Source organism: Heterocephalus glaber, unplaced genomic scaffold (genome assembly GCF_053883595.1).
Source record: "Heterocephalus glaber isolate CG9 unplaced genomic scaffold, H.glaber_assembly_v1.0 deba00001472, whole genome shotgun sequence".
Classification (NCBI taxonomy): Eukaryota; Metazoa; Chordata; class Mammalia; order Rodentia; family Bathyergidae; genus Heterocephalus; species Heterocephalus glaber.
The window spans coordinates 16647566-16661130 of record NW_028258315.1 but is presented as its reverse complement, the minus strand read 5'-3'; the positions used below and the strand labels follow the sequence as shown (position 1 = coordinate 16661130).

Here is a 13565-nt window from a genome sequence, read left to right as displayed (position 1 = left end):
TTGTATTATAACATTTAAAGAAGGGATGGTAAGGGCCGGGGATTTAGCTCAGTGGTTCCACCGCCTGCTTCACAAGTGCAAGTAGCCCATGAGTCTTAGGTTGGAAAAGCCTGCAAGAGATTTTTATAGATGCACAGGTTATATTTGGACTTAATACTGAAAATAGTATACATATCAGTACTTGTAGGATGTAGCTAGAGTGGTGCTTAGAGACAGTGCCAATGCCATATATTTCTTCTTTTTTTTTTTGTACCGGGGATCAAACTCGGGTCCTTGCGCTTGCACAGCAGGTGGCGAAACCACTGAGCTAAATCCCTGGCCCCTATTTCTTCATATTTGTAATGGAAAAATTTAGAAGCAGCTTAGATATCCATCCATAGGAAAATGGAACAAAATATCATTATGTAACACACTGAAAGAAAACTGAGGTAAGAGAACAGTTATATAAAGAAAAAATGTGCAAAATGATATTTATTGTTTATATGTACATGTAATTACATAAATCATGCATGGAAATAATAAACCACAAATTAAGTGTAAAGAAGGGGCTTCAGCCATATCTGTAGCATTATATTTCTTTATATGAAGAGAAAATTACACTAAATATCTGAATCAGTTGATGAAACTATTCATTTCTTACAGGTCTCTTCCAGTCGACCAGACCTTTCCGGCTTTGATGATGATGATAAGGTGTGTACCTGTGGGCATGCCTAGGTTATCAGTAGACTCTGAGTTCTTGAGAGCATAACCTGTGCTTGCGCTTTTTGATTATGTCTTCAAGAAGTTTACAATCTAGTCCCTAGAGTCGGCTAACTCCTAAGAAGCTGAAGTAAGGTGAAATGGTCACATGTGGTATATAGTAGTGTTCTCTCCTCGGTACACCGATACCTTATGCCTTTTGAAATTTTTAAATCTCAGGTAACCACACCACCTAGTCTGCCTGGGACAGTCCCAGCTTGTGCTGCTACCCAGGCCAAATTAAGAATGGAACCTTTTCACTCTGGTAAAAATGTTTCTGTTTAGTCTTTACCGAGTTACCTTAGATATGTGCCAAATTGATAAACTAGTTTTGCCTCTGGGGAAGAAGATGAAGCAGACCATATAGGAGCTGAAAAGTGCATTTCACCATATTTGTAATGATTTTTATCAAATCTTGAGGAAATACAGTAAGACATTAACATTTATTTGCTCTAAGTGTACCTGGAGTATGACAGTAGTTGTATTCATCACTCTTATATGTGCTTGAAATATTTCATAAGTAAAGAAAGAAGAACATATACTGCCATTAAAAAGAGGAAGAAACTCAAATCTGGGCTTCTTTCCTCCCTTTCAAGTGACTTAGTGACAGTTGACCCATATTCTTATCTTGTAGGGTTGGCCAGAGAACCAGTTAGACTCGTCTGATTACAGCTCTAGTTACCAAGATGTAGCATGTTATGGAACTTTGCCCAGGGATTCATCTCGAAGAAGCAAAGAAGGTAGTGCTGCGATTGTTTTGGAGTGATACTTCTTTGTAATTATACTTAGGAATAACCTGAAGAGTCTTCCGTGGTTATCACATAATGGGATATGAAGTTGAAATTCTAGTTAGCTAGATGATCCAAAACTGTCTTTGTGAACAAAATAGATCACATTCACTTACTGGATTTCTTTTTTTTTTTTTGCTTTGTAGTTAACATATCACAAATAATAATAGTATACAACTTTTGATATCTTTGGTATATCAAGTCCTGAGTTTGAGGTCAATTTTGAGATGTTGTGAATCTTACTATCTTACTCTGTACTGTACTAAAAGACTATCCACCTGTGGACTGTTTTTCTACTCAAAGGAATTTTTAACAGAACATAAATGATTCTTAAAGCAGGTGGAAAATGATACCAGAAATGACTTTGTTGATTTGTTGAGTGATAAGATCATTACCTCCCTATGCTTTAAGGGAAACAGCATAATCCAGAAATGTAAATTAGCTCTGTTACCTTATACTTTATATCTTACCAACTAAGTGCTTTTGTACCAGGAATTGGGAAGAAGAGAGGGGGGGAGAGGCCAAGCAAGGTAAGAAATGAGAGTAAGTGAGGAAGAATTGTCTTTCCTTAGTCCTCTGGAGCCAGGTGGTCTGAGGGAAAAAGACACTGGTAAGAAAATATATACAAAGTTCATTCATTGAGTATACTTTTTGAGCCTCAATTTACTATCTTAAAATATAACCATGAAAATAAGATATGCAGAAATTAAAACACTGAATGATGAAGTGCCAAAATGCATGTACTAAACGCTAAGGGCTGTGAGAATTCAGAGACGGAAAATCAGCTCAAGCTGAAGTCGGTCTGGTAAGCGATGCTTATGCTGGATTTTGAAAAGAGGATAAAAATCATCCATTGTGATTTCTTTCACACCTTTAGGAACTGTCTGGGATTAAAGATCTATCTCTATGCTTGCCCAGGTTGGCTTTACTGCTTAACCAAATACTAGCATATGAATTCATTGTTACGCCAGGTATTCCTGAGGCTAGATCACTGGCCTGCTCCCTGTGTGCCCCTGAAAGGGCTCCATGCCTATAGACTCAAGCCTTTTTCTCTTCCTCAGGTTGTTCATCGGAGACTCCTCATGCCTTAACAGTCAGCCCTTTTAAAGCATTCTCTCCTCAGCCACCAAAGTTTTTCAAACCCCTCATGCCTGTAAAGGAGGAGCACAAGAGAAGGATAGCTCTTGAAGCAAGACCGCTTCTCAGCCAAGAGGTAAGTGCTTGATTGTCTGCACTCTGCACAACAGACTGGAACCATGCTGTCTGTGGAGAGTGGAAGTTTGCATTCTCAAGTCGGATGCTACATGTAGCCATGCATGAGTTATCACTCCCCACATCCTGCCCTTGGGTACCTCTTTCTCAAGCACATGGGACCAGGGTCAGATTTTTTAAATTGTTATTATTGTGGTTTTGCTACCTTGTGTTGATGGCTTTTTAGACTTTTTTTGGTCTTTCAAGTGAGAAAGAGATGTCCCCTAGGTGTTTTGAACATATTAAATGCTTTTATTCATTTTTTGGATCAAACTAATTATACTTTTTGCCACATAGTCTGTGTAGTCCTGTCAGATTTCACCAGTTGTTTAATTCTGGCCTGCAAAATTGGCTGCTATGTTACTCACATGTAGTAAAATGTTAGCATTGCTTTTCTAATGTGCATGTACTTACTGTGTATCTCGGCTGTCGTTGTCTTTGTGTGTGATGCATCTGTGTGTCTTAACCTTTACAGAGCATGCCTCCATCTCAGGCACATAACCCTGGCTGCACTGTCCCCTCAGGAAGCAATGGCAGCAGCATGCCAGTAGAGCACAATAGCAAACGTGAGAAGAAGATTGTAAGTTCTGGAACCATTTCTGTCATATTGCCTGGTGGTGGGTTTAAAGCCCGGTCACACACTCTCTTCCAAATGCTTTAGAAGAAATAAAGACATGTATTCAGTGTTTGCTTTAGGAAAAAACCAAAAGTGACTATTGGTGATGAAATTTTGCATGAACATGGCCATGACCTGTGATTTTTCTAAATGTTCATTCTATTTATTTTTGCTTTAGTGTAAGTTTGCTTAGAAAAAAAAAATCAGAAAGGACATCTTTGATGATCTAGTCTTAAAAAGAAAAAGTAACAGAGATCATTTGAACTAATACTGAAATCTTTCTAATGTGCCTGTACATATTGTCCAGATTCTGAAGTTAATCTACCTAGAGGAATTGCACTTACTTGGAGTAAGTAAACATGCATTTAGCTGTGGGTATGTTTGAAAGCTTTTTTATGTTGCCTGATGCTACTGCCAAGATAATTCTATAGATAGTAGCTGTAGTACAGTTCTTCATCACTCATCATCATCATCATCATCATCATCATCATCATCATCATCATCATCATCATCTCTCTAGCTCACGGAGCCTTTGTTAATTTGCTGGCCAAGTGTATTCCAAGTCCCTGGTCTCAGCCTTGCTTTCAGAATGACTTACCTGTATTTTACCAAAGGTAGATTTCAACTCTGCCTACAAAACCTCATTCCCAGGCCCTTGGTTTGTAAGTTACACCTATAATTTTTTTTTTTTTTTTTTGGTATCGGGGATTGAACTCGGGACCTTGTGCTTGTGAGGCAGGCACCGGAACCACTGAGCTAAATCCCCGGCCCTATGAGATAATTTTTTATGATAGGCACTTCAGATTATAAATTATACCTTAAATAAAATTGTTTGAAAAACCTGTATGTTCTCAAGCCTGGAAAAATTTTCTAATTTTGTGTCCCAGGTGTCATTCTCCTGTGGCTTCCTAGGTTTGGAAAGTATGAAGCCAGCCTGGGGCCAGCGGAAGCTGCTTGATGTTTATGATTGCATATAACCTGCTGTACGGGCCAGAATTTGAGGAGTCCCATTTCTTAGCTATACTGTGTCAGATCCACTCCAAAGGCTTGTTGGCCTAAGATCCTCTAATGGATCCAAAATGTGCTGCTGATGCCTACTGTGTGAAAATTAACTGCAGCTTAATGCAGATGTGCAGTTGGCCACTCACCTGCATGCCTGGGTGCTAGTGGATGATAAAAACACTTTCTCCTTCCTAATTCAAGGAAAGAACAAAGGTCACCCTTTCCCCTTCATTTCTGCATCCCTCTGCCCTGTCTCTGCTTCTTGGTTCTGCCTGTCCCTCTGTCCCGGTGCTGCTGTCCAAGTTCCCAGAGAAGAGTGCACACCCAGAGTTGCCCCTTCATCTCTACAACCTTCATGAGCTATTGGTTCCCTCCCCCTGCCCAGTTAATAAAGGCTGCAGCATGGGCTAAGTGGGCAGAATGGCAGGTTCTCTGGCTCTGCATCTGATTGGATCTCTTTATCAGCATAGCTTTTATCACTGGGGTGCATGGGGTCAGAATTGAAACCTATTGTACCAATCCATTTTGGTAGCCTCACAGTGCACACAGATTGTCCCATAGTTATTTTCTTCACTGTCTTTTAAATATCATAACATAAAACCTCTACAAGATGAATGTAGGAGGGCCGGGGATTTAGCTCAGTGGTTTCGCCGCGTGCTGCGCAAGCGCAAGGACCCGAGTTCGGTCCCCGGTACCAAAAAAAAAGAAAGAAAGAAACAAGATGAATGTAATTATTATGGATCACAGATACATACTGATAAAGAAAAGGAACGTAAACCATAGCTCAGCTAGTGGAGTATAGAATGGAACTATTTTCCCTTGACCCCAGAAATCCCAAGCAGTAGTTAGGCTCTATGACTGAATGCACCATGAAGTGGTGTTGGATGGTATCATTTGTCTTTTTTGTGGTCTTTTTGAGAGAGCTGCCTTTATTCTCCTTAGGGAATTGGCTTGCTGAACACTCTTCAGCTCTGAGGGTATTGCACTGTTTAGTTTATTCCAAATAATGGTTTCCCAGGACATTTTGGTAGAGTTTAACTACATTCCTTATTTAACCTGAGGCTTTAATTTCTCTTTGGGAAGTTTCAACTTTATTTCCCCTCATAGATAGATATAAACTGTTTCCTTCCTTTGATTCTATTTTCTTTTCTCTTCCACTGTGAAAAAAATCACAGAATGAATCAGTGGCTCAGACTAATGGAGGGCATTTGCAGTCATTGTTGAGACGTAATATCAAGACACTGTGCCTGTTATTTTTTTAACCCATCTAATTGCCATAGTAACTTCTGTAACTTCACATAAAATATAGTAAATGTAATTATACTTGACTCTTAAAGCTATGTTTTGTTCTCTGGTCAATTTGGGAAGATATATACACACGTGCTTCCTGTCTCATATAAATAAGATAAAGTCAACTATGTGTCTTTGCAGTTTCTTTTTAAGTCACGAAGCAAAAAGAATATCAGAAAGAAAGGCAGCCATTTCCTCCAGTATCCTCTGAAGTTTTACGGAGGCATCATACGGTTTATTCTTCCTGTTTCACAGAAGAGACAAAAATCTAGGATTATTGAGTGACCTGACCAGGGTACACAATTAATAAGAGTGTAAGAACAGAGAGCCTTATCTGTCAGCAGAGTGGGCTGAGTCAGGTGACTCCAGGTGCTTCGGAAGCTAGTGCTGAAGTATCCTGCTCCCTGCCTTTGGTACCATGGACAGCAGTTCTGGGAGCTCCTCACCAGTACAGTTCTGCAAACAGACCATCTCTGGTGGCCTGCACAGAGCTGGTTATAGTGGGAGTGGAAACTGCATTAATCATGTGAAACTCCTTGCAAAGAGTCACTGCTTTTACATGGGTTTTGGTCCCTTTTTAAAATCCAGGTGTTTTGTCTGTAGGTCAATATCAGCTGCATAAGTTAAATCGCAAAAATCAAATCATGAAGACTGTAGCTATAGAGACGCTTGAGAACTTGACTTCATGCTCCACTTTTAGGTAGGGGATTAATTCTTTTTGTCTTTAAGACATTGTAGGAAGGTGTTTAGTTTAGTCTCCCTTAAGATACAGTGAGAAATGATGCTTCTGGTATAGAAACTCTGTCTAACCAAACTCCTTCAAAATGGATATTAAGTCTACAAGGTCCACTTTTTTTCCTTGAAGATAATAATTCAGTAAATTTCCCGTGTCTGTTTAAATGTCAGGAAATGTGTAATCTCTACTCAGTTTCCCTTGTTCTGGAAAAGGTTGTCCCTACCCCTTCAGCCTTTCCCTTCAGGTCCCTGGGACATTTCCTCTCTCTAAGCACATAATTGCATAGTGCTCCCTACCTAAACTTAATCTCTTAAGAATTTTGTGCACTCTTCAGTTTTACTAAGATTATCCTAATCCTTTAGGAATAATTTTTTATCTTTGTGAGTTGATAAATTTATACTTCTTTCTACTCATTAAACTCATGATTACATATTTCATTCATCAAAATTGTATCTTAGGGGGCCAGGGATTTAGCTCAGTGGTTTCATCGCCTGCTGTGCAAGTGCAAGAACCCAAGTTCGATCCCCGGTACCCACAAAAAAAAAAAATTGTATCTTAGTATAAAAGGCCTTTCCTCAGTCTTGAGAAGAAATAACTTTCAGCTGTCAAGGGCCCCAGATAATGAATTCTCATCTACATATTTTTCTTTGAAACAAATACTTCTTTAGTAAATAATTGCATCAGGTACTATAGGCTTGGAGAACTGTTACTTTGGCAGCTTAAATAAAAGGAAATACAAACAATTCAAACATTTGAAATTCAATTTTTTTTTTTCTACCAGGGATCAAACTCGGGACCTTGCACTTGCAAGGCAGGCGGCAGCACCACTGAGCTAAATCCCTGGCAGACTGAAATTCAATTTTTAGCTGGGCATTTAGCTCAGTGGTACCGCTGCCTGCCTCGCAAGTGCAAAGTCCTGAGTTCGATCCCGGTACCATTAAAAAAAAAAAAGAAAAGAAAAGAAATTCAATTTTTAATCTAAACATGTTAGGTAGAGAACTTAGAAAATATAGGCAAAGCCTGCTGATTCAGACAGTTCTGTCCAATGTTTCTCCTTTACCAACATACAAAAAAAGAACAGTTTCTCCCACTCATTTCTTTTTCAACAGTTTACTTAATTTAGAAGACAACTAAACTAAATTAAACTAAAGATGGATGAGATTAGTGTCAAATATTTTGTTTTGCTAATTTTAGGAACTTATCACTGCTACTTGACATTCACTTTTTAATAGCCAAGAAATTAAGACTTCTGATTCCTTTAATAGATACTTTTTAAATTTTGTGATAGGGGGGTTCGAACCTAGGGCCTTGCACATGCTAAATATATGCTCTACCACTGAACTGCAACCCCAGCCCTCAGACATACATTTTTAAAAATTCATTGTTTATTGGTACATTTTAGGTATTCAATATGATGACATTCATCATTGGGAATTTGCACCTTTACATGATATAACTTGGTTCTTATTTTTTTCCCCATTCCCCTGCCCTCCCACTCCTCTACCCCTTCCCAGACATAGTTTTAAAACTATTATCAAAACTAAATGTAGACTGGGGATACAGATCAGTGGTGGTATTCTTGCCTAGCATGCATTGAGGTCCTGGGTTTGATCCTCAGCACCACAAAAAGTAAAACTTTTTTTTTTTTTGGCAACCGTAGGGCCTTCACACTGAACTGTATCTCCAGCCTTCCTTTTTCCCCTTCCAGAGTGCCAGAATTACAGGTGTCCACCTCCATACCATGCCTGGCTTATTATAAATTTTTTTATATAAATTATTTTTTAAAGTGAAGAATATTCATTGAAAAATATTAAACTATTTTTGAGGTGCTTAGCATCTTATAAAATGAAAAAGGAAATATTACTCTAGCTGGGCACGGTGGTGCACACTTGTATTCCCAGCACTCAGGAGGCTGAGGCAGAAGGATCGCCAGGAGTTTGAGGCCAGCTTGCGCTGCAAAGCAAGACCCTATCTCAAAAAACAAAGTTACTGTAAAAGTCAAGAGATCTCAGGGATTTAGCTCAGTGGTTTCGCCACCTGCTGCGCAAGCTCAAGGACCCGAGTTCGATCCCCGGTACCAAAAAAAAAAAAAAAAAAAAGATCAAGAGATGAAATTTATATTCACTTGTGGACAGCCATCTGCCACACTGTGGCGATCTCTTTTGCACATGCACATCCACAGTCTTCCCTGCCCTTGGGTTTGGGATCCAGGTTTTTACGGTTGCCTCATTGTTATAATTGTACAGACATTTTAAATAGCTTGTTTTGGGGCCAGGGATTTAGCTCAGTGGTTCAGGCACCTGCCTCGCAAGCACAAGGTCCCAAGTTCGATCCCTGGTACCAAAAAAAAAAAAAAGAAAGAAAAGTAGCTTGTTTTTCTTTTTTTGGTACTCAGGACCTTGTGCTTGCAAGGCAGGTGTGGTGCCACTGAGCTAAATCCCCAGCCCTTAAATAGCTTGTTAAACCAGATGACCAGAAGAAAGAGCTATTTTGGATGTTTTTAGGTTCTACTCTGAATGAAATTTTTACTTACCCAACCAGAGTTCAGAGTGGTTCTAGATTTTTTTTTTTTTTGATACCAGGGATTGAACTCAGGACCTTGTGCTTGCAAGGCAGGTGCAGTGCCACTGAGCTAAATCCCCAGCCCTCAGAATGGTTCTAAAAGCAACCCCTCCTGAAGGAGGCACCATATCTCTGTTCTCCCATATCTCTGTTCTCTCATATCCCCAGATCCTCAGGACAATCGCAGGCACTTGGTGGGTGGGTGATATTTCCATGAATGAAAGTCACTTTTTACAGTCCAATTATTTAAATACAGGAGGACCAAACACTACATTTTTTTCATTGATTTTTATAAGATTATATAACAGGAAATATAAAAATGACAACATATCAAATGTATTCCATACAGGGATCAACTAATTGAAATAACTGCCCGAGTGACATGCGGGCAGTCAGTATGGAAACAAACACGCTGCCTGACTGATGCTCAGGAAACTGTCCAGTGCCTAAAACCAGTGTCCGTAGTGCCATCCAGTATTGATGAGTCCAGTTAAAAGGGACTAGTTACTATATCACATCTGTATCTGAACATGAGATACCCCAAATATTTTGTATTTTCCACCAAATATTATTTTTAAATCTTCTGTTTGGAGAGATACTGAAGAGTGAATCATTCTCGCTTTTGTATATTTACCCATTTTTGTGAACAAGGTTATAGTGCACATTTTTATTTAAACCTTATTATCACCCTTCTTATTTTCTAGCCAAATCCTCTCCTTAAAAACCCTAGAACATGGCCGGGCATTTAGCTCAGTGGTTCCGGCGCCTGCCTCACAAGTGCAAGGTCCTGAGTTCAATCTCTGGTACCAAAAACAAAACAAAACAAAAAAACCCCTAGAACAGTGGCACTGTGCCTGCCTGGCAAGCAGTTCGATCCCTGGTACCAAAAAAAAATATCCTAGAAAAGAGTAGTACATTGTTAGCATTTTACAGGATTGCAATACTTGGAGCACTAAGAATGAGTGTCAGAGTTGTGTACTCTGTCCTTTGGCTGTTGGAGGTCTCTTTTCCCTCCTCTCCCCTGATAAAACCACTCAGAACTTTTTCGAAAGTGACCTCGCCTCTTGCACTTGGCTTCCCAAGGGGAAGATCGCAAGACCACAGGAAGGACCGGTTCTTCTGCCTCCAGCTCTCTGCTCATTTAGTGAAAACAAGGACACTGAGACCAATCTTGAGAAACCCATTAAAAGTCCTCTGCACTTCACTTCCATCCCTTGTCTTAAACCAGGGAAGAAAGTCTTTAATTAGCATTGAGTGAGCATAGAAGGGAAAAAGAATACCTTCCTATTACGTGATAATGGGTTTATATTCACAGGTCTCTGAGAATAATATTCTTGTGTCTACAATTGGTGGCAAGCTTTGACTAAAGCTGGAAAGAAAGAAAAAAAATACAGGAGTGTGAATGCCTATCATAGTAAAGTATTTAAATCTTATCTCAATAATACAGTTGCTCTAAGAAGTTAATGACTGACTTTTGTTTTATTTCTGTAGGACTCAGAGGAGGAAGAAAATGAGCTGGAAGCTATTAACCGGAAGCTGATAAGTTCACGGCCTTATATACCTGTGGAGTTTGCTGACTTCAGTGTTTACAATGCCAGCTTGGAGAACAGGGAATGGTTTTCTTCTAAAGTAGATCTGACAAACTCACGTGTCATGGAGAAAGAAGTATCTCGTAGCCCTACCACCAGCAGTATCACCAGTGGCTACTTTTCCCACAGTGCCTCCAATGCCACTCTGTCAGACATGGTGGTCCCTACTAGTGACAGCTCAGATCAGCTAGCCACTCAGACAAAGGATGCAGACTCCAGCGAACATTCCGGACCACCACTTGTGCATGATTTCAGGCCATCCTCAAACAGAGAGTTGACAGAAGTAGACGGAGGCTTGGGGAAAGACAAGATAATCATGGTGCCATTCAAGGAAAACAGTGCCTTAGCCAAAGGGAGCCCATCGTCCCAGAGTCTCCCTGAGAACTCCAGAATGTTCTGTAGGACAGCTTCATGTTCCGAACTGGATGCCTGCCACAGCAAAAATGGCCAGCTAGCCCAAGAATTCTGCGCGAGGGAGGTGACTGTAGAACGCACCACCAACATTCTTGAGGATCATTCCTTCACAGAGTTCATGGGAGTGTCTGAGGAGAAAGATTTTGATGGCTTGACAGATTCTTCTGCTGGAGAGCCTTTGAGTAGAAGAAACCTACCAAATAGAACAGACAGGAAGAGTGTTTCAGGCAGACCACAGGACACTGATGAGCGAGCGGCATTCCAAGTTAGAGAATGACCAGGTAATAAATTCCAGAGGCAGTATTGACCTCTGTGCCATCGGTGAGCATATCTAATTGTACACCAACCCCTAGAAGCCCTCCAGCACTGTGACGTAGGAGGAAATATTCATCTTCCTGTTTCTTATAGAGAGGATGGGCCCACTGGAGAGCAAGCTCACCACTGTCCAGCCCGCTTACTGTGGGAGCGCAGATCTGTGGCAGCCTGAGTGGAACCATGAAATCTGTAGGACCAGTGGAATTTTTTTCTCACAATGCTGAGGATTAAACCCAGGGCCTCACACATGCTAGGCAGCACTCTATCACTGAGCTATGGTCCTAACTTAAGGACCAGTGGGTTTTTAAATTGGTATAGGGCTTGGTAATGAATTCAGCATTCAAATGGATAAAGAAATTAAACCCATATTCATTCCCTGAGATGTTACTGATTTTTTTTTTTTTTGATACTGGGGATCGAACTCGGGACCTTACGCTTGGAAGGCAGGCGGCAGAACCACTGAGCTAAATCCCCGGCCCTCCCTGAGATGTTTATTGGCTATCACAAAGTAATCTAGTAGCAGCTACCATATTTCATCAAATCTGTCATCCCTTGGATTATTCTTATATACTTCATTATTTTATGTGTCATTAAGAAAGAAAAAACATTGAGCTAGGGGTGTAGCCCAGCCATAGAACATTGGGTATGTACTTTAGAACCTGGGTTTCATCACCAGCACTGCAAAAAATTCTGTCAGCAGTTGTAAGACACCTCACTTTCAGAGATGTTAAAATGTGAGGAGACAAAACATAACGTAGAATTAATAAGATACAATAATTCGGGGCACACAGTGAAAAACTGCTTTGTAAGGTGTTATAGATGAATTTCCTGAACCATTGAGGTTTGGGCCTTGAATGCTGCCCAGCCGGGTTTATATTACTGTTTAATTTTTCTGTTGGACAAAATAGGTTTTTGCTGAGGAAAAATGAATTGTGTAAATAAGAGATTATCAGCTTTTACAAATATTCCATTCCTAAGCACCACCGTTTCTTCCCATTCACATTTGCTTACTTTGGTCCCACACCTGTGTAGGTCACAGGAGAGCCATGGCTTAGAAGATCAAAGAGCTGACCAAACCAGACAGGATGCAGTTCTGCCCCTCTGTTTTGCTGAGGAAGTTATTGGGGTGGGGGAATTTTCTTTCTACATTTTTCCCTGTTTTCCATACCAGCCCTAAAAAAAGATGTATTTCCCCAATATAAGAGTAATAGGGAGCCAGGTGTGATGGCACAGGCATGTCATCCCAGCACTGAGGGAGGCTGAGGCGGGAGGATCACAAGTTTGAATCCAGCCTGAGCAACTTAGTGAGACCTTGTCTCACGATGGGCTGGGGATGTATGTCAGTGTTAGTCCACCCCTGGGTTTGATCCCCACTATGGGGGGTGATTCTGGGAGGGAAGTGCTGTGTTGGAGCACATGTTCAGCACATGCAAGACCCTGAGTCTGATTAACAGTACCACAGAAAGAAGCAAGAAGAAAGGAGAGAAAGAAGGAAAGAAACAAAGAAGTGACTCATTGCTTTGTTTGCCTTTGCTCTTGCAGGTGAAACATGAATTTGTGTAAAAGTCTTCCATTTCCTTTATGCTGATTTTGAAGGTTTCCGTAGGCCGCATGCATTGGCTTTTCAGTTGAAAAAGCAGTCAGCTGGGTGTGGTGGTGCATACCTATACTTGCAGCACTCAGGAGGCTGAGGCAGGAGGATCCCTGAGAGTTCAAGGCCAGCCTGAGCTCCATTGCCAGACCCTGTCTCAGAAAAAGCAAAAGCAAGGCCTCTTTAATTCTTCACCCTAAGAATTAGCTTTTCTCATGGAACCTAAGTTATGCAAAGACTCATTAGGCACTGATGGGGAAGGTGCCTCTTAAAAATCAAAGGCTCTTTAAAAATTCCTCCCACCCAAAGAAGGTTTTGTTTCATATTAAATGGAGCAGGGGAAACTGGGTTTTTGCAAACCATCGTAGGTGAAAGAATAGATTGGTGTCATGGCCACTGAAGGGGGAAGAGGGCAACAAGCCTCTCTTGTTTCTTTGTCTACATTGTTTAGAAACCTGATAGGAAGCATTTTGAAAGGTCCCAGAGCAGTGTGTCCCTGGCAGAAAACTTGGTTCCAAAGTGGGATCTTGGGCTGGGGATTTAGCTCAGTGGCATGGCACCTGCCTCGCAAGCACAAGGTCTTGAGTTCCATCCCTGGTACCAAAAAAATAAAAGTGGAACCTGGCCGGGCATGGTGTTGCACACCTGTGATCCCAGCACTCGGGAGGCAGAG

At 40.8% G+C, this 13565-nt stretch overlaps 1 protein-coding gene across 1 annotated transcript in view; it reads left to right on the top strand.

The window, feature by feature from the left end:
- Kif13a (kinesin family member 13A) overlaps positions 1–11676 on the top strand; it is a 194043-nt gene extending 182367 nt beyond the window's left edge. Inside the window, 7 exon segments of the mRNA XM_021260592.2 lie at positions 643–690; positions 1373–1478; positions 2588–2739; positions 3253–3357; positions 3701–3742; positions 10475–11236; positions 11238–11676. Of these exon segments, the coding sequence (XP_021116251.2) occupies positions 643–690; positions 1373–1478; positions 2588–2739; positions 3253–3357; positions 3701–3742; positions 10475–11236; positions 11238–11321 (1299 nt within the window). The 3' untranslated portion in view covers positions 11322–11676.
- The last annotated feature ends 1889 nt before the right edge of the window (positions 11677–13565 follow it).